Consider the following 21,942-nt stretch of genomic DNA (forward strand, 5'->3'; position numbering starts at 1 on the left):
CAGTACCATACTGTCTTGATTACTGTAGCTTTGTAGTATAGTCTGAAGTCAGGGAGCCTGATTCTTCCAGCTCCGTTTTTCATTCTCAAGATTGCTTGTCTATTCGGGGTCTTTTGTGTTTCCATACAAATTGTGAAATTTTTTGTTCTAGTTCTGTGAAAAATGCCAGTGGTAGTTTGATAGGGATTGCATTGAATCTGTAGATTGCTTTGGGTAGTTGAGTCATTTTCACAATGTTGATTCTTCCAATCCAAGAAAATGGTATGTCTCTCCATCTATTTGTATCATCTTTAATTTCTTTTATCAGTGTCTTATAATTTTCTGCATACAGGGCTTTTCTCTCCTTAAGTAGGTGTATTCCTAGATATTTTATTCTTTTTGTTGCAGTGGTAAATGGGAGTGTTTTCTTGATTTCACTTTCAGATTTTTCATTATTAGTTTATAGGAGTGCCAGAGATTTCTGTGCATTAATTTTTTTATCCAGCTCCTTTACCAAATTTATTGATTAGCTCTAGTAGATTTCTGGTAGCATCTTTAGGATTCTCTGTGTATAGTATCATGTCATCTGCAAACAGTGACAGCTTTACTTCTTTTCCGATTTAGATTCCTTTTATTTCCTTTTCTTCTCTGATTGCTGTGGCTAAAACTTCCAAAACTATGTTGAATAAGAGTGGTGAGAGTGGGCAAGCTTGTCTTGTTCCTGATCTTAGTGGAAATGGTTTCAGTTTTTCATCATTGAGGACGATGTTGGCTGTGGATTTGTCATATATGGTCTTTATTATGTTGAGAAAAGTTCCCTCTATGCCTACTTTTTATAGTGTTTTTATCATAAATTGGTGTTGAATTTTGTTGAAAGCTTTCTCTGCATCTATTGAGATCGTATGGTTTTTCTCCTTCAATTTGTTAATATGGTGTATCACGTTGATTGATTTGCATATATTGAAGGATCCTTGCATTCCTGGAATAAACCCCAGTTGATCATGGTGTATGATCCTTTTAATGTGCTGTTAGGTTCTGTTTGCTAGTATTTTGTTGAGGATTTTTGCATCTATGTTCATCAGTGATATTGGCCTGTAGTTTTCTTTCTTTGTGACATCCTTGTCTGGTTTTGGTATCAAGGTGATGGTGGCCTCATAGAATAAGTTTGGGAGTGTTCCTCCCTCTGCTATATTTTGGAAGAGTTTGAGAAGGATAGCTGTTAGCTCTTCTCTAAATTTTTGATAGAATTTGCCTATGAAGCCGTTTGGTCCTGGGCTTTTGTTTGTTGGAAGATTTTTAATCACAGTTTCAATTTCAGTGCTTGTGATTGGTCTATTCATATTTTCTATTTCTTCCTGATTCAGTCTTGGCAGGTTGTGCTTTTCTAAGAATTTGTCCATTTCTTCCAGGTTGTCCATTTTATTGGCATAGGGTTGTTTGTAGTAATCTCTCATGATCTTTTGTATTTCTGCAGTGTCAGTTGTTGCTTCTCCTTTTTCATTTCTAATTCTATTGATTTGAATCTTCTCCCTTTTTTTCTTGATGAGTCTGGCTAATGGTTTATAAAGTTTGTTTATCTTCTCAAAGAACCAGCTTTTAGTTTTATTGTTCTTTGCTATCATTTCTTTCATTTCTTTTTCATTTATTTCTGATCTGCTTTTTATAATTTCTTTCCTGCTGCTAACTTTGGGGGTTTTGTTCTTTTTTCTCTAATTGCTTTAGGTGCAAGGTCAGGTTGTTTACTCGAGATGTTTCCTGTTTCTTAAGGTGGGATTGTATTGCTGTAAACTTCCCTCTTAGAACTGCTTTTGCTGCATCCTGTAGGTTTTGGGTCATCGTGTCTCCATTGTCATTTGTTTCTAGGTATTTTCTGATTTTCTCTTTGATTTCTTCAGTGATTACTTTGTTATTAACTAGTGCATTGTTTAGCCTCCATGTGTTTTTATTTTTTACAGATCTTTTCCTGTAATTGATATCTAGTCTCATAGTGTTGTGGTCAGAAAAGACACTTGATACAATTTCAATTTTCTTAAATTTACCAGGGCTTGATTTGTGACCCAAGATATGATCTATCCTGGAGAATGTTCCATGAGCACTTGAGAAAAATGTGTATTCTGTTGTTTTTGGATGGAAAGCCCTATAAATGTCATTAAGTCCATCTTGTTTAATGTATCATTTAAAGCTTGTGTTTCCTTATTTATTGTCTGTTTGGATGATCTGTCCATTGGTTAAGTGAGGTGTAGAAGTCCCCTACTATTATTGTGTTACTATCGATTTCCCCTTTTATGGCTGTTAGCCTTTGCCTTATGTATTGAGGTGCTCCTAAGTTGGATGCATAAATATTTACAGTTGTTATATCTTCTTCTTGGATTGATCCCTTGATCATTATGTACTGTCCTTCCTTGTCTCTTATAAGAGTCTTTATTTTAAAGTCTATTTTGTCTGATATGAATATTGTTACTCCAACTTTCTTTTGATTTCTATTTGCATGGAATATCTTTTTCCATCCCCTCACTTTCAGTCTGTATGTGTCCCTAGGTCTGAGGTGGGTCTCTTGTAGACAGCATATATATGGGTCTTGTTTTCATATCCATTGAGCCAGTCTGTGTCATTTGCTTGGAGCCTTTAATCCTTTTACATTTAAGGTAATTATCGATATGTATGTTCCTATTCCCATTTTCTCTAATTATTTTGGGTTTGTTATTGTAGGTCTTTTTCTTCTCTTGTTTTTCTTGCCTAGAGAAGGTCCTTTAGCATTTGTTGTAAAGCTGGTTTGGTGGTGCTGAACTCTCAGTTTTTGCTTGTCTGTAAACGTTTTAATTTCTCCATCAAATCTGAATGAGATCCTTGCTGGGTAGAGTAATCTTGCTTGTATGTTTTTTTTTTGTTTGTTTGTTTGTTTTTTGCGGTACGCGGGCCTCTCACTGCCGTGGCCTCTCCCGCCGCGGAGCACAGGCTCCGGACGCGCAGGCCCAGCGGCCGCGGCTCACGGGCCCAGCCGCTCCGCGGCACGCGGGACCCTCCCGGACCGGGGCACGAACCCACGCCCCCCGCATCGGCAGGCGGACTCCCAACCACCGTGCCACCAGGGAAGCCCTTGCTTGTATGTTTTTCTCCTTCATCAGTTTAATTATGTCCTGCCAGTCCATTCTGGCTTGCAGAGTTTCTGCTGAAAGTTCAGCTGTTAACCTTATGGGGATTCCCTTGTGTGTTATTTGTTGTTTTTCCCTTGCTGCTTTTAATATGTTTTCTTTGCATTTAATTTTTGACAGTTTGATTAACGTGTGTCTGTGTGTTTCTCTTGGATTTATCCTGTATGGGACTCTCTCTGCTTCCTGGACTTGATTAACTATTTCCTTTCCCATATTAGGGAAGTTTTCAACTATAATCTCTTCAAATATTTTCTCAGTCCCTTTCTTTTTCTCTTCTTCTTCTGGAACCCCTATAATTCGAATGTTGGTGCGTTTAATGTTGTCACAGAGGTCTCTGAGACTGTCCTCTGAGACTGTGCTCTGTAGTAGTTATTTCCACTATTTTATCCTCCCGGTCACTTATCCGTTCCTCTGCCTCAGTTATTCTGTTATTGATCCCATCTAGAGTGTTTTTAATTTCATTTATTGTGTTGTTCATCATTGCTTGTTTCATCTCTAGTATTTCTATGTCCTTGTTAAATGTTTCTTGCATTTTCTCTATTCTATTTCCAAGATTTTGGATCATCTTTACTATCGTTATTCTGAATTCTTTCTCAGGTAGTCTGCCTATTTCCTCTTCATTTATTAGGTCTGGTGGGTTTCTGTCTTGCTCCTTCAACTGCTGTGTGTTTTTCTGTCTTCTCATTTTGCTTATCTTACTGTGTTTCGGTTCTCCTTTTTGCAGGCTGCAGGTTCATAGTTCCCGTTGTTCTTGGTGTCTGTCCCCAGTGGCTAAAGTTCTTTCAGTGGGTTGTGTAGGCTTCCTGGTGGAGGGGACTAGTGCCTGTGTTCTGGTGGATGAGGCTGGATCTTGTCTTTCTGGTGGGCAGGTCCACGTCTGGTGGTGTGTTTTGGGGTTTCTGTGGCCTTATTATGATTTTAGGCAGCCTCTCTGCTAATGGGTGGGGTTGTGTTCCTGTCTTGCTAGTTGTTTGGCATAGGGTGTCCAGCACTGTAGCTTGCTGGTTGTTGCGTGAAGCTGGGTGTTGGTGTTGAGATGGAGATCTCTGGGAGATTTTTGCCATTTGATATTATGTGGAGCTGGGAGGTCTCTTGTGGACCAGTGTCCTGAAGTTGGCTCTCCCACCTCAGAGGCACAGCACTGACTCCTGGCTGGAGCACCAAGAGCTTTTCATCCACATGGCTCAGCATAAAAGGCAGAAAAAGTAGGAAGGAAGGAAGAAAAGAAAGAAAGTGGAAAAAATAAAATAAAGTAAGGTAAAATAAAATAAAGTTATTAAAATAAAAAATAATTATTAAGAAAAAATTTTTTTCAAAGAAAAAAACAGGGCTTCCCTGGTGGCGCAGTGGTTGAGAGTCCGCCTGCCGATGCAGGGGACACAGGTTCGTGCCCCGGTCCGGGAAGATCCCACATGCCGTGGAGCGGCTGGGCCCGTGAGCCATGGCCGCTGAGCCTGCGCGTCCGGAGCCTGTGATCCGCAACGGGAGAGGCCACAGCAGTGAGAAGCCCACATATCACAAAAAAACCCCAAAAAACAAAAACAAACAAACAAAAAAACGGACGGATAGAACCCTAGGACAAATGGTGACAGCAAAGCTCTACAGACAAAATCTCACACAGAAGCATACACATACACACTCACAAAAATAGGAAAAGGAGAAAAAATTATAAATCTTGCTCTCAAAGTCCACCTCCTCAATTTGGGATGATTCGTTGTCTATTCAGGTATTCCACAGATGCAGAGTACATCAAGTTGATTGTGGAGCTTTAATCTGCTGCTTCTGAGGCTGCTGGGAGAGATTTCCCTTTCTCTTCTTTGTTCTCACAGCTCCTGGGGCTCAGCTTTGGATTTGGCCCCGCCTCTGTGTGTAGGTCACCAGAGGAAGTCTGTTGTTCGCTCAGACAGGACGGGGTTAAAGGAGCAGCCGCTTAGGGGACTCTGGCTCACTCAGGCCGTTGGGGAGGGAGGGGTACGGAGTGCGGGCCGAGCCTGCGGCAGCAGAGGCCGACATGACGTTGCACCAGCCTGAGGCACGCCATGCGTTCTCCCGGGGAAGTTGTCCCTGGATCACAGGACTCTGGCAGTGGCGGGCTGCACAGGCTCCCCGGAAGGAGGATGTGGACAGTGACCTGCGCTCGCACACAGGCCTCTTGGCGGCGGCAGCAGCAGCCCCAGCGTCCCACGCCCGTCTCTGGGGTCCGCGCTTTCAGCCACGGCTCACGCCCGTCTCTGGAGCTCCTTTAAGCAGCGCTGTTAATCCCCTCTCCTCGCGCACCAGGAAACAAAGAGGGAAGAAAAAGTCTCTTGCCTCTTCAGCAGGTCCAGACTTTTCCCCGGACTCCCTCCCAGCTAGCCGTGGCACACTAACCCCCTTCAGGCTGTGTTCACGCCGCCAACCCCAGTCCTCTCCCTGCGCTCCAACCGAAGCCCGAGCCTCAGCTCCCAGCCCCAGCCCGCCCCGGCGGGTGAGCAGACAAGCCTCTCGGGCTGGTGAGTGCCGGTCGGCACCGATCCTCTGTGTGGGAATCTCTCCGCTTTGCCCTCTGCACCCCTGTGGCTGCGCTCTCCTCCGTGGCTCCGAAGCTCCCCCCCTCCACCCCGTGCAGTCTCCACCCACGAAGGGGCTTCTAATGTATGGAAACCTTTCCTCCTTCACAGCTCCCTGCCACTGGTGCAGGTCCCATCCCTATTCTTTTGTCTCTGTTTATTCTTTTTCTTTTGCCCTACCCAGGTACGTGGGGGAGTTTCTTGCCTTTTGGGAGGTCTGAGGTCCTCTACCAGCATTCAGTAGGTGTTCTGTAGGAGTTGTTCCACGTGTAGATGTATTTCTGGTATATCTGGTCCGCCGTCAGCACAACTGTTGCGGCTTTGGCTTCTGGGGCCCCTCCAGAGCTGGCAGCCTCAGTGAGACTGCCCTCCCCTCGGGCTCCGGGGCAGTTCCCTGGCAGCAGAGGGAAGAGACCCCGAGCCAGGAGTTCCAGCTCTGTGGAAACGTGGGCTCCCTTCTGGGCCGGTATGTTCTGTTTCTATTTCCATTTGTCTCTAGACATTTATTTCTCCTTTAATTTCTTCTTTGATCCATTGGTTGCTCAGAAGAGTGTTCATATCCATGCATTTGTGAATTTTCCCATTTTCTTCCAGTTATTGATCTCTAGTTTCATACCATGGAAGTCAGAGAAGATAGCTGGTGTGATTTATTTCTTCATAAATTTGCTAATGTGGTCTCACACATGATCTATCCCAAAACAATGTTTCATGAGCACTTGAGAAGGATGTGTATTCTGATGCTGTTGGATAGAATGTTCTATACATGTCTCCTAGGTAACTTTGGTCTCTAGTGTTGTTCAGATGCTCTCTTTGCTTATTGACTCACTGTCTGGATGACCTAAGCATTGTTGAGAATGGGGTATTAAACTCCCATTTATGATCAGGAGGTAGTTCTATTTTTAAACTTGGGGGGAACCTCGATAGTGTTTGCCACAGTGCCTTACAGCAATTTGCATTCCCATCAACAGTGCACAGGTGTTCCTTCTCTCCACCTCCTGGCCAACACTTGTTAATTTTTTTCCAGTTTTATTGAGGTAAAATTAACATACACCACTATGTACATTTAAGGTATACACCATTACAATATTTGGACTTACCTATATTGTGAAATGAACACAACAGTAAATTTAGTTAGCATCCCTCATCTCATTAAGAAACAGTTAAGGGGCTTCCCTGGTGGCGCAGTGGTTGAGAGTCTGCCTGCCGATGCAGGGGACACGGGTTCATGCCCCTGTCCTGGAAGATCCCACATGCCGCAGAGCGGCTGGGCCCGTGAGCCATGGCTGCTGAGCCTGCGTGTCCGGAGCCTGTGCTCTGCAACAGGAGAGACCACAACAGTGAGAGGCCTGCGTAACGCAAAAAAAAAAAGAAAAGAAACAATTAAGAAGAGGAAGCAAAAAGAAAAACATATACTGTTTTTTTTCTTATGATAACTCTTTAGGATATACTTTTCTTAACAACTTTTATATATATCACCCAAATGTGTTAACTATAGTTTCCTTCCTTTACATTGTATCCTTAGTACATATTTATCTTATAACCAGAAGTTTGTCCCTTTTGACCACTTTGATCAAGCTTCCCCTTCCCCTAACCCCCGTCTGTGGTTACCACAAATCTCATCTCCTTTTCTATGAGGAGTTTGGCAGTTGCTGTTGTTGTTTTGTGGTTCCATGTATAAGTGAGATCATACAGTATTTCTCTTTCTCTGACTTGTATAATTTAGCATCATGCCCACAAGGTCCATCCATGTTGTTGGAAATGGCAAGATTTTTCTTCCTTTTAAATGGAGTAAAATTCCATTGGTAGATACACTACATCTTCTTTATGCATTCACCCATCCGTGGATGCTTCAGTTGTTCCCTGTCTTGGCTATTACGAATAATGCTGCTGTGAACATGGGGGTGCTGTTGTGAACGGAATCATTTTCTTCATTTCTTCTTCAGATAATCATTGTTAGTGCATGGACGCATTACTGAATGTTGTTTGTTAATTTTGTGTCCTGCCATTTAACTCAGCTGGATGATTAGATCTAAGAATTTTTCGGATTTTCTATATGTAAAATACTGTCATCTACAAATAGAGACAGCTGTCCTTCTTTCCAATTCCAAGGCCTTTTATTTCTGTCTATAGCCTTATTTCTCTGACTAGGACTTCCAATACTGTGTTAAATACAAGTGGTGAGGAAACATCCTTTTCTTGTGCTTGATTTTAGAAGAAAAGCTTTCATCCTTTCACCACTGTGTATGATATTACATATGGAGTTGTCATATAGGGCCTTTATGTTGAGGTGTGTTCCTTCTATACTGAATTTTCCAGAGTTTTTTTTTTTTTAATTTTCTGGAGTTTTTTAAAAATCATGAACAGTTGTTGGATCTTGTCAGTTTTTTTAGATCATATGCTTTTTTTCCCCTTCCATTCTATTAATGTAATATAGCATATTGGCTTATTTTTGTGTATGCAGAACTGTCCTTGTATCCCAGGGATAAATCCCAATGGATCATGGTGAACGACCCTTTTAACGTGCTGCTGAATTCAGTTTGCTCATATTTAAGTAAGCAATTTTCAGCTATATTCATCGGGGATGTTGGCCTGTACATTTCTGGTAGCATCCCTGTCTGGCTTTGGTATCAGTGTAATGCTGGTTTCACAATATGAGTTTGGTAGTGTTCATTGTAAGATTTTTTGGAAGAGTTCAGTTAGAATTTGCATTGAGTCTTCTTTAAATGTTAGTTATAGCTGCTGATGTATAGCTATTCCTGCTGCTGTATTCTTTTTGTTTTTGTTTTTTTTTGGTTACCATTTGCTTGAAATATCTTTTTCCATCTCTTCCCTCACAGTCTCCATATGTCTTTAAAGAAAATATAAATCTCTTATTGGCAGCATATCATTTTACCTAGTTTTTTATCCATTCAGCTACTTAATGTCTTTTGATTGGAGAATTTAATCCATGTACATTTAAAGTCATTATTGATTGGAAAGGACTTACTATTGCCATTTCCTTAATTTTTTATTGCTGTTGTGTAGACTCGTTCCTGGTTTCTTATCCTGTTGACTGTTTTTTTCTGATGTCTTTTGGAATCCGTATGCTTGACCTCTTTATCATGTTCTTTTGTGCAGTTACTATAGGTTTCTCCCTTTTGGTTACAGTGAGTCTTACATAAAATATCTTAAAATTATAACAGCTTATTTTAAACTGGTAACAACTTAACTTTAATAGCATTCCTAAACTTTACACTTTCTCCTCCCCTCCACACTTTAGGTCATTGATGTTACAGTTTACATATTTTTTCTTTTCTGTTAATAACAACAAATTATTGTAGTAATTGTTATTTGAGTTGTGATTATTGAGTTATGGTTATTTTCACTATTTTAACTTTTAAACTAGAGTTTAAGTGCGTTAAGCAGCTCTTTTTCATTGTTACAGAATCTAACTTTGACTATATACTTACCATTTCAGTTAGTTTTACACTACCTTCTTATTTTTTTATGACATTAATTGGCCACCTTTTACTTCTGTTCAGGGAACTCCCTTTAGCATTTCTTGTAAGCAGGTCTAGTGGTGACAAACTCCCTCCACTTATGTTTGTTTGGGAAAGTCTTTATCTTCTTCATTTCTGAAGGACAGTTTTATCAGGTGTAGGATTCTAAGTTGATCAGGTTTTTGAGTTCAGTATTTTGAACATACCATCCCATTGTCTCTAGGCCTGAAATTTTTCTGTTGAGAAATCTGCCTGTTACCTTATGGGGATTCCCTTGTATGTAACTTCTCTCTTTCTCTTGCCATTCTCAAAATTTTCTTTAACTTCTGCCAATTTAATGATAATGTGTTGTAGTGTAGCCTTATTCAGGTTCAACCACTTTGGGGTCCTTTGTGACTCACAGATCTGGATGTCCATTTCTTTCCCCAAGTTTGGGAAGTTTTTGACCATTACTGCTTTAAATATAATTCCTGTCCCTTTCTCTTTTCCTTCTGAAATTTCCTTCTGCCATCATGCAGATATTGTTTCTTTTGATGGTGTCCCATAATTCCTGAAGGTTTTTTTCATTCCTTCCCCCCTCCCAACTCAATAATTTCAATGTCTTGCCTTCTAGATCACTGATTATTCTGCTTGGTCAAGTCTGCTTATGAACCTCTCAATTTAATTGCTCAGTTCAGTTATAGTATTTTCCTGCTCTAAGATTTCTGGATTTTTAAAAAATTTTTATTTATTTATGTTTGGCTGCCTTGGGTCTTTGTTGCTGCACGTGGGCTTTCTTTAGTTGCATTGAGTGGGGGCTACTCTTTGTTGAGGTGTGCAGGCTTCTCATTACAGTGGCTTCTCTTGTTGTGGAGCACGGCCTCTACGTGCACAGGCTTCAGTAATTGTGGCTCGCGGGCTCTAGAGCGCAGGCTCAGTAGTTGTGGCATGTGGGCTTAGTTGCTCCGCGGCATGTGGGATCTTCCCAGACCAGGGCTCAAACCCATGTCCCCTGCATTGGCAGGCGGATTCTTAACCACTGCGCCACCAGGGAAGTCCTGGATTGTTTTTAATGGTTTGCATGTCTTTGTTGAACTTCTCATTTGTTCATGCATTGTTTTCCTAACTTGGTTTAGCTGTCTGTTTTTGTAGTTCACTGAACTTCTTTGAGGGTTAATTTGAATTATTTGTCTGATTGTTCCTAGATCTTCATTTCTTTAGGGTTAACTTTTGGATCTGTATTAGTTTCCTTTGGTGGTGTCATGTTTACCTCCTTTTATGTGATCCTTGATTCCTTACATTGGAATCTGTGCCTTTGAGTAAGTGGTCCTCTCTTCCAGACTTTACAGGTTCCCACTGTCAGAGAAAAGTTAATCTCTGGTCAGCTCATTCTGGGCTGCTGGACATGTCTGCTGGTGATATTCTTGGGCAGGTGGTGCTTGCTATCTTGGTATATTTTTGGGTGTGGCCGCTGCCAAGCTCTGAGGTTCGGGGGGCGGGTGCCACTGGCTGAAAACAGTTGCATAAAACTGCTGGCTTGATTCTCTGCTCAAGTGAGGCTAGAGGATAGGCTCTGCAGTTACCTGGGTTCTCTGGTCAGGCTTACTAGGCAGTCAGGATTGGGTACTATACACAGCAAAGGTGGACCTATGAATTAGCTTCCCTGCTCCGGCAGGATAGCAGGACTGATCTAAGGGCCTGCACAGCTTGTTTTCTGGAGACCCGAATCAGGTGACTATGTACTGAATTCCCTGGTCAGGAGGGGCCAGTGGTTTTATTCTGCAAGAGCCATGGGTTGTGCTCTCTGTGTCAAGCTCCATGGCAAGCATGGCTGTTGGATGGGCTCTACAGCTTCCGTGTGCTCTAGTTAGGTTCCCTTTGGGTAGGCTGAAGGCTGTATTCAGGAATTGGTGGGGCTGCAAATGTTTCCCTGTTGGGGCAGAGCAGGAGACCCAACCGCAAGGCCAGTAAGGCTCTTTGCAGTCTTGACTCAAGTCATCCTGTGCCCCAAGTTCTCTGGCTGAACAGGGCCACTGGATTGCTCTACAGACTGTCAACTCTGCCTACTGATCCTCTACTTGTGTTGCTGGGCTGTGCAGCTTCCAGGCATTCATGCCAGCCTTTCTGGTTAGGCAGGGCCAAGAGCTACACCCAACCTGCCAGCTGGCCTGTGGCTAAGCCCCCCTGCCTGGATTGGGGCAGAACAGGTTCCACAACTATTGAGGCTCTTCATCTGAGGGCCTGAATCAGATAGACATGTACCTTCCAAGTTCCTGGTCAGATTGCTCCACTGACTTGTTTCTGCAGATAAGCAAAGCTGCTCTTGGCACTTGGGCACTGCAGGTATGAACTCAATCTCTCAAGATCTGAATGTTGGTGATTGTAAGCCTCTCCCCCTTCTCCATCACAGTCGTAAGCCTCTCCCCCTTCTCCATCACAGTCAGATTCCCAGTGGTCAAGCCCTGAAGATTCTCCTGCACCCTCCATTGGAGACCAGAATAGCAGCTCCCACAAAGCAACCTACAGTGCTGGGTGTCACCCGCCTCTTTTTTCCATGATAGGCTCACAGCAAGGTGCTACTCCAACCTGGGGGAGGGCCAGTGCAGTGTGTATCCGCTCCTCTTAACCATCTAATGTGGTCTGTCTTGGTCTCTGTGGCACTGGGAGATGCTTAAGCCGCATCCCCATGGCCTGGAATTCCCTCAGTGGTGGCTTGTCCATGAATAGTTGTTAGCTGGTCTTCTTGTGAGACGGAGCAAAGTCAGGAACAACCTATGTTGCTATCTTGGTGACATCACTCTCTCTAAAATACCTTAGTATATGCAGAATGAGTCAGGATTTGTATTACAGCAGTGGTTTTCAAAGTGTGGTCCCTGAAGCAGCCATAAGTACTTTTATAATATTTAAAAACGTATGTGGTCAGTACCTTGCTTGAAGACTAGCTTAACACTAATGACATCTCTGGCTTTTATCCTAAAAATACTAGAAGGTAAACCTAGTTTATGCTTTCTCAATTTTGGGAGTTAGAATAACCAGTTATCACAAATATATTTTCATACCAGCAGCAAAGCCAAAGCAGCCCTCTCAAACTAAAATGAAAAACAAGGCATAAAATAGTTTCCCTTAAACATAATATTGTAAAATTAGAAGTATACTAGGGCAAAGTCCTCATGCCACTATTTGAATTCAGTTAAATTCAAAAAATAATTATAAGTGATTTACCCATAATTTCCTGAAGCAAATATTCAGGACGTTTTGGAAGAGAATGGTTTACCAAGTTATATATTCCATTTGACTTCTATCTCTGTAACTTGTTTGCCAGGATGATCCTGGATAAGCAGCTTAATCTGATTTGGTTATGTCATCTATAAAAATAAGTGCCTACTCCATTGCCTAACTAACAATAGGTACTTATCACATAAATGTTAGCTTCTCTTCCCTTTCTTACTGCTTTAAATCCTTAAAATGAGTTCACTTTATGGATAGTTCCGAAGATTTCCTTCATCCTTAAATTTTTTAATTTCCTTGATAATGACCTTTGCCAATTTTGTTTCTGTTGCCATTTTTTTCCCTCTTCCAGTTAATTCTGAAACAAAGTATAAATTTAACAGGGCTTTTCCTGGGCCCTAAACTGCGTTTTTCTTGTCTCTTGAAAACAATAGCTTGTCTTTTGGCAAATAAATCCCCAAATCAATACCCTACTGTCTTTTGGCATGTATCCCTTCCCCCACCAAAACAAAAGAAAAATCCCTCATCCGCGGATCATAGGCTCAGAATAGCAAAGAGTAACGAGTAAATTTTTTTTTTTTTACAATAAGATACTCCTGCAGGTCAAGGGTAAATTAAACTCCCCACTGGAGAGGTTTCCTTATGAACACAGGCCTTAACTGCCTATTACTGCCAATGTATCCTCTCCCCCAAATATTCTGAGTTCTTTAACCCTGAAGTTAAACTCTGGTATACAGTTGACCCTTGAACAACATGGGTTTGCACTGTGCAGGTCCACTTATACACATATTTTTTTTTCAATAAATAAGCAGAACAGTATTACATAATCAGTGGTTGGTTGATCTCTGATGTGGAATTATGGATATGGAGGGCTAACTGTAAAGTTGTACATGGACTTGAGACTGTACAGAGGGTCAGCTCCCCTAAACCCTCATTGTTCAAGGGTCAACTGTATTTGAATGTTACAGTTCCACTTGAAAGATGGTGTTTGAAGCTGCTATTACATAATTCTTGGCAGCCAGTAGCCAGTTCAGACAAAAAGAAATATGGGTCCTTCTAATATAATATGAATATGATTAGCATTAAAAAAAATCACTTGGGATATAAGTCGAGGTATTTTTTATTTATGACATATTTACATATATACAAAATTGGCTTTATCCAATACATCATCCTGCATAGTATCTTAAAAAACAATACCATATTCTGGGAGTAAAAATCCAAGTTTCTTAGTTTATGTATAACCTAACATCTTTTAGAACACAGAATATTACCAATTTGGCTTCACAGAACACAAATTCCTGTTTAGAATTTTTTCTAGCCAAGGAACAAAGCAAATTCAACAACATCTTAAACTAATTTAGCTGACCCTGAGTATATTACTAATTTGCATAATTTGAATTAATGTATATAATACACTTTCATCTGTACTGTTATCTACTTATATTTATCATACTACCATTTTGTCTATATCCATTCACCTCAATTTTCTACCTCATTAATCCTTGAGAGAAAGAACAAAGAATGGGGAAGTAATAATAAGAGATTCAGAGGAGAAAACTACAGGTATTGGCTCAAACTTTTCCACCCAGAAGTCTGGGGCCCAGCTCTAAGTCCAGGGTTACCTGATAAACTTAATAACAAGACGATATTCATCTGAGTAATCTGAGTGCCTTCTGTCAATTGAGGCTGATGTAAAATTACTCTTCCTGCATTTCTTCCTATTCTCTTTCACAACACTTAATTAAAAAGTATACAAACTGGGCTTCCCTGGTGGCGCAGTGGTTGAGAGTCTGCCTGCCGATGCAGGGGACACGGGTTCGTGCCCCGGTCTGGGAGGATCCCACGTGCCACAGAGCAGCTGGGTCCGTGGGCCATGGCCACTGAGCCTGCGCGTCTGGAGCCTGTGCTCCACAACGGGAGAGGTCACAGCGGTGAGGGGCCCGCGTACCGCAAAAAAAAAAAAAAAAAAAAAAAAAAAGTATACAAACTTATCAAATTCAGTAAGTAGTTCTGGGAGCACTTCAAAAGAAAAAACAAATAACACAAATATGACCAAAATAGTAGTGGCAAAGAACTGTGTTAAAGACAGGTTTTCCCAAGATGCTTGAGGGTAAAAGTCCCCAGCTCAACTCTCCCTAAAAAATGCTAGTGCAAGAATTATAAGGAAACAAGCAAGAAAAGAACAGGGCAGCTGGATGACTGGTGAAGGGAGCTGTGGCCTTAGGTTGATGACCAGCATATCTCATGCCAAAATACCAACAGTAAAAGACCTCCTGGCTCACACTGCCCTGGTGTGTGAGAGGTAATGAGTTACTTTTCTTGCCCCTTGTACAAGAGGGAAATCCAAGAATAAAAAAGTAAACAAGAGGCTGGGAAAGTTGACTGTGGAGTCAGTCATGCACTGATGGCTTTCAAAGATAACTCTAGGCCAAAAAAGGAATAAGGGGCCAGAACGAGCTCATGTATTTTTCTTTTCCATCTGCCCTTCCCTAGTCCTCACCCACTTGCAAAGAGCAGAGGGTGCAAATTACCAGGTGCAGGGAAATCATCTGCACCCAAACCACAGAATAACTCTGCCATTGCTGTTTGGGGTTTCGAAGAAAACTGTCCTCTAATGGGATGTCAATGTTAATGATTCTATGAAAACCACCCTCAAAAACATCAACTAAGATATTTGAGACTTCATAAAATAAAAAGAAAATTTTATCTTTAGGATCTGTAAAATTTCCCTATAATAGGGAAAAAAGCAGAAATATGAACTACAGACATATGTTCCTTCATTCCTAACAGTGATGTGTCATCAGGCCAATGCTATGATAAAGGGTAGCTTTTTAAAATAAAGGATAAAAACAAATGGTAGAGAAAGGCTTCTCTTATTCACGAAAGACGGAGAAAACATAGACGAAGTGTTCCATAAATACCAATAAAAAGGGAAAATAAGTATTCCTGTGTCCCTATTATGCTATAGCAACTGGCTACATCTCTCTTCTTTCTCTCATTACTTTTAATGACACAGAAGTCTGAATTGCACTGAATGACAACTATACAGTGCATAGAAATTAACACATAACACAGATGGAAAATTAGTACTTAATCTTCTCATCCTCAGGTAAAAAAAATAGCAGAAATCAAACAAGTACTTGAAATGATATTAATACAAAGCAAACATTACATGTAATGACAGCACAGGCTAACTGCTTCAATACCTTAAAAGATTTTATAAGATTGTGCTGATTCTTTTATACCTAAAGAATTATATAGAAGAGTAAATAAAAATTAAATTACGTTTATGTAAGAAACTATCTTCAAAAAGTTATTTGAACTTTCATATACAGAGTTCAAAAGTATATGATGAACTATTTATTTTTGATTTGTATAAATCCCAAAATGGTAAAATATATTATCTGGGGGAAAAAAAAGCTTTCATTAAATACAAACATAATTGACTAAATAAACCAGGTTCACTATAAAATAGTTTCTTGGAAAACTTTCATAAAAAGTAAAGGCAGAATGGCACGAAGTTAGAAAAGCAGTGTTTAAGGCAAACTAAATAAGTAACCTTAAAGTAAGTCATATGATCCCATAAACAACAATGTAACTTCCTCTCAAAAATTTCTCTATTACAGTTGGAGAAATGAATTAAAGCAAAAATAATGGCTGTTGTCAGAGTTTACTTGGAAGCACTGAATACCATTATGCAAAAAAACCCAAATGCTTCTAATTTAAATATGCTTGACTCATTTGCCACTTAGTTGTCATAGAGCAATGAAAAAAATAAAATGCATTATCCCAGTGTTCATCGTACAGTATGAATGTGAAATGCTGAAACATTAAAAAAAAAAATTTTTTTTTCAGGTTATGCGCATAACATAACCAAAAAGAAAATGATCGATTCTGTTACTCCGGCCTATGTTAAAAATATGCATAGACAAGTGCACCATCTCCCTACAAATAAGTGTCTTAGAGTCTCTTGTTGAGCACATGGCTTAGCATCAGACCTGTGATCACATGGACACACGAAAAGCTTCCAAGACGGACAGGGAAGAGATTAATCATGAATTAAAAGAAACAATGCTTTTAAACAGTGTTCAGTAAACATGTTCTTTAGTCAACTATTTCTTAAAAAACAAAATAATCAAGTACATATCATTAAGTTAAATATCTTAGCACATGAATTTGCACCTTATAAATTTGGTGTATCAAACTGTCCTATAAAAATATTTATATATTTTTTGAGAACTATGGTACGTGCAATTATATAATCAGAAAAAAGGATCTGTTTCTTTTCATCTACTGGAATGACACCATGCCTTTCTAAGAAAAAAACTGCAGCCTACAGGAAAATGATCAAAACAGCTGGACTGACTGAAGTTGTCCAGTTTAAGAAGGGACTGTCTCTTCTCCACCAGCAGCTCAAAGTTAGCAAGTGTCAGTATCCCAGACCAGCCTTCTCACATGGTCCTGGGGGACAGGCGCTGTTTATACATGCCTGCTACTGCTTTGGCTGCACTGTAGATCATCTGCCGACGAGACATGCCAGTGAAAGTCACATGCCAATCAGTCCGGCTGACATTGAGTAAGCTCTTCTCCAGGACTTCGCCCACTGTCACCAAAAGGCCCGACCACCTCAGACTGTAGTCCTGGGGAGTTAGACTTTGAGCCTAAGGAAAAAAGAAATCGATATTTTAATACATTAAAAAACATCATTGGAAGTAGTTATGTCATAAGTGACATTTCAAAGTCTCTCAGGTTACTTCTCATAGAGATTATGACAGACCCTGAGAAACACAGCTATGCTGCCGAATGTATGAAGTTACAAGGCTACAAAAAAAAAAAACAGTATTGCACACATGGACTTGATTTACAATGTCCACACTAAGCTCATTTTGTTGTTTAAATACAATCTAAGTCTTTTTTTTTTTTGCGGTACGCAGGCCTCTCACTGTTGTGGCCTCTCCCGTTGTGCAGCACAGGCTCCGGACGCGCAGGCTCAGCGGCCATGGCTCACAGGCCCAGCCGCTCCACGGCATGTGGGATCTTCCCGGACCGGGGCACGAACCCGTGTCCCCTGCACCGGCAGGCAGACTCTCAACCACTGCGCCACCAGGGAAGCCCTACAATCTAAGTCTTAAAGCTAATGACTCTATCTAACGGAGCTCGGTGTCAGAGGGCCTAAGTGTCAGTTCTATATTCAGTGTCACTTTAGGTTAATAATAAGATTAGTGCTAAAATAGAAATGTTACTTTTATCTTTTTACAGTAATAAAATTCCTATCAGAGAGATAATACTGTATATTAAGGCTTCAACCCTATCAGAAAAAAATTGTTAAATTAATTTGCAGAAGAGTATTCCTGGAAACTTCATTTATGTGTGAATAAGTTAGTACCAATATATATCAAATAACATCCAGTCCAGGAGAGAGCATCAACCACTGTTCCATCACTTGTACTTGACCCAGCCTATATCTGCTCCATGGAAATCATTTATTCACCTACATAGGAATGAAAAAATAAACTCACTGCCTGATATCCAAGAATGATATAGTTTTTTGGCTTTAGGGTGGTAAGTATAGTCCAGAGGAGTATATCCATATGTAGAAAGGATCCATGCAGTGATTCCCAAATGTGCTATATATTACAATCACCTGAGATGCATTTTTTTTTTAACAAAACCAGTTTTCATGCTCCACCTAAGACCAATGAATTGGAAACTCACAGATGGTTCCAAGAGAAAGAGCACAATACTTATAAAATAGTTTCCGACAAAATTTGCTGTGGACAGCCCAGCAGCTGGGGAGCCTGCTCTGTCTTCCCTTCCGCAGGGTACACTGCACTATCAGTATTCTACTATGTTTCAAAGAGAGACAGTAGATAAACCACTATGGTCCTCAGAACTGTGTTTCTCAAATGCACTGTGCACATGAAGCATCTGGGGAACTTCTAAAGTTGCAGATCCTAATTCCATAGCCTTAGGTTAGGGCCCAAGAGTACTTTTTTTTTAAGACTAAATGGGCAATGCACAAATCCTTTTTTTCCAGTTTTGAGATAAAATTGACATATATCACTATTTAAGTTTAAGATGTACACCACAATGGTTTCACTTACATTTATTGTGAAATGATTACCATGATAATCACCCCATATTTAGATACAATAAAAAGAAGCAAAAAAAGAAAACCTTTTTTCTTTATGACAAGACCTCTTAGGATCTACTCTCTTAACAGCTTTCATATATATCATACAACAGTGTTAACTACAGTCACCATCCTATACGTTGTATCCTCAGTACTTATTTCTCCCGTAACTGGAAGTTTGTACCCTATGACCACCTTTCTCCTACCACCCTTCCTCAAGCGTGCATTTTTAACAAGTTCCCAGGTGATGATTATGATGCTAGACCTAGGATCATACTTTTGAGGATCAAAATACTTGACGTTATCAGCAAACATCCAGAAACTGGGTTTTTAATTGGGGGAGGAGGGATCATTTATATTTGTTTAACCAGCATAAACTGTATAAAAATTTTTCCTGATTTTCACGAATATATTGATACATGCTGATTATAATCCCCTTAAGGGCTGATTTCTAGTCTCTTAAATTCTCTTAAAAAATTTCAACTACAAGGGAACACAGAATTGAACATCTTGCAGTGGATAAAACAAGAAACAGCGTAGAACTGAAGAGCAAGGATAAGAGGAAGGAATCTCAATACCTATACTTTTGTATCTCAACTTTGTACCTTGTGAAAGAAATGAAATGACAGCAAAAATGGCAAAACAAAAAGCAAACGACACTCTTTGAATACCACTGTTCACAGTTAACCACATTAAGAGCCTGTGTGTACTTTTCCAGGTCTTTTTTTCCTATTCATTTATATACATTTTAAAGTATATATGGGTATATGTGTGTGTATATATATGGATACTACATGTAGTTTATTTTCACTTAGCAATGTCATAGACAAATTTGAATATTAGTATATACAGTATATATACTTTTGATGCTTTGTTCCTTGAGCATAATGTCTGTTTCTTTCCAATATATATTTTTAAAAACAGAATAAAAATTGTCCTTGCAGTGATCAGACATCTAGCAAAAGGGTCACCAACATTTTCTGAAAAGGGCCACATAGTAAATATCTTAGGCTTTGTGGGCCAGAGAGTCTCTATAGCAACTACTCAATTCTCCTGCTGTAGCAAAAAAGCAGCTGTAAATAGTATGTAAACAAACGGGCCCAGGTATGTTCTTTACAAAAAAAAACTTCTTTACAAAAACAGGGGTCAGGCCAGATTTGGCTGTAAGACTTTTTTCTTTTCTTTTTTTTTTTTTTTGTGCTAGTCCCTGATTTCAAGCAATGTAAGAATGACAGTGATAGAAGCAGCCTTACAATTTTACAAGGTTCCTAATGTTTTACCATTAGATCTGATTTTTGCTTTGACTTTCCAGTATACACATACCCTTCTAATCCTAATTAGCTAAGAGTTATTCACAGTTATAATTTCTTTTTTTTCTTTTTAATTTTTATTGGAGTGTAATTGATTTACAATGTTGTTAGTTTCAGGTGTACAGCAAAGTGAATCAGTTATACATGTATCCACTCTTTTTTAGATTCCTTTCCATTATAGGCCATTAGAGAGTACTGAATAGAGTTCCCTGTGGTATACAGTAGGTTCTTATTAGTTATCTATTTCATATGTAGTAGTGTTTATATGTCAATCCCAATCTCCCAATTTATCCCTTCCCCCCTACCCCCACCTTGGTAACCATAAGTTTGTTTTCTACATCTGTGACTCTGTTTCTGTTGTAAATAAGTTCATTTGTACCCTTTTTGTATATTCCACATATAAGCTATATCATATGATATTTTTCTTTCTCTGTCTTACTTAGTATGACAATCTCTGGGTCCAGCCATGTTGCTGCAAATGGCATTATTTTGTCATTTTTTATGGCTGCATAATATTCCATTGTATACATGCACCATATCTTCTTTATCCATTCATCTATCGATGGACACTTAGGTTGCTTCCATGTCCTGGCTATTATAAAAGGTGCTGCAATGAACATTGAGGTGCATGTATCTTTTCAAATTATGGTTTGCTTCTGGATGTATGCCTAAGAGTGGATTTCTGGATCATATAGTAGCTCTATTTTTAGTTTTTTAAGGAACCTCCACACTATTCTCCATGTGGCTGTAATAATTTACATTCCCACCAACAGTGTAGGAGGGTTCCCTTTTCTCCACACCTGCTCCAGCATTTATTATTTGCAAACTTTTTGATGATGGCCATTCTGACCGGTGTGAGTTGGAACCTCACTGTAGTTTTGATTTGCATCTCTCTAATGATTAATGATGTTGAGCATCTTTTCATGTGCTTTTTAGCCATCTGTACGTCTTCTTTGTAGAAATGTCTATTTGGGTCTTCTGCCCATTTTTTTGATTGGGTTGTTTTTTTTATATTGAGCTGCATGAGCTGTCTGTATATTTTGGAGATTAATCCCTTGTCAGCTGCTTCATTTACAAATACCTTCTCCCATTCTGAGGGCTGTCTTTTCATTTGTTTATGGTTTCCTTTGCTGTGCAAAAGCTTTTAAGTTTAATTAGGTCCCATTTGTTTATTTTTGATTTTATTTCCATTACTCTAGGAGGTGGACTTAAAAAGATCTTGTTGTGATTTATGTCAAAGAGTGTTCTGCCTGTTTTCCTCTAAGAGTTTTATAGTATACGGTCTTATATTTAGGTCTTTAATCCATTTTGAGTTTATTTTTGTGTATGGTGTTAGAGAATGTTCTAACTTTATTCTTTGACATGTAGCTGTCCAGTTTTCCCAGCACCACTTATTAAAGAGACTGTCTTTTCTCCATCCTTGCCTCCTTTGTCATAGATCAGTTGACCACAGGTGCATGGGTTTATCTCTGGGCTTTCTATCCTGTTCCATTGATCTATATTTCTGTTTTTGTGCCAGTACCATACTGTCTTGATTACTGTACCTTTGTAGTATAGTCTGAAGTCAGAAAGCCTGATTCCTCCACCTCCATTTTTCTTTCTCGAGATTGCTTTGGCTATTTGGGGTCTTTCGTGTTTCCACACAAATTGTAAAATTTTTTGTTCTAATTCTGTGAAAAATGCCATTGGTAATTTGATAGGGATTATATTAAATCTGTAGATTGCTTTGGGTAGTAGAGTCATTTTCACAATATTGATTCTTCCAATCCAAGAACATGGTATATCTCTCCACCTGTTTGTGTAATCTTTGATTTCTTTCATCAGTATCTTATAGTTTTCTGAGTACAGGTCTTTTATGTCATTAGGTAGGTTTATTCCTAGGTATTTTATTCTTTTTGATGTGATGATAAATGGGGTTGTTTCCTTAATTTCTCTTTCTGACCTTTCATTGTTAGTGTATAGGAATACAAGAGATTTCTGTGTATTAATTTTGTATCCTGCATCTTTACCAAATTCATTAACTAGCTCTAGTAGTTTTCTGGTAGCATCTTTAGGATTTTGTATGAATATAGTATCATGTCGTCATCTGCAAAAAGTGACAGTTTTAATTCTTCTTTTCCAATTTGGATT

General features: G+C 39.6%; 1 protein-coding gene across 5 annotated transcripts in view; it reads right to left on the bottom strand.

Annotated features, from left to right (window-relative positions):
- Positions 1 to 13,468: 13,468 nt before the first annotated feature.
- PRRC1 (proline rich coiled-coil 1) overlaps positions 13,469 to 21,942 on the bottom strand; it is a 47,598-nt gene continuing 39,124 nt past the window's right edge. For all 5 annotated transcript variants that reach the window (XM_082623765.1, XM_082623767.1, XM_082623764.1 and 2 more), the window contains exon 9: positions 13,469 to 17,030. In XM_082623765.1, the coding sequence (XP_082479891.1) occupies positions 16,821 to 17,030 (210 nt within the window). In that variant the 3' untranslated portion in view covers positions 13,469 to 16,820. The remainder of the gene's footprint in view (positions 17,031 to 21,942) is intronic.

This window comes from Mesoplodon mirus (assembly GCF_964341445.2).
Source record: "Mesoplodon mirus genome assembly, chromosome: 5".
Lineage (NCBI taxonomy): Eukaryota > Metazoa > Chordata > Mammalia > Artiodactyla > Ziphiidae > Mesoplodon > Mesoplodon mirus.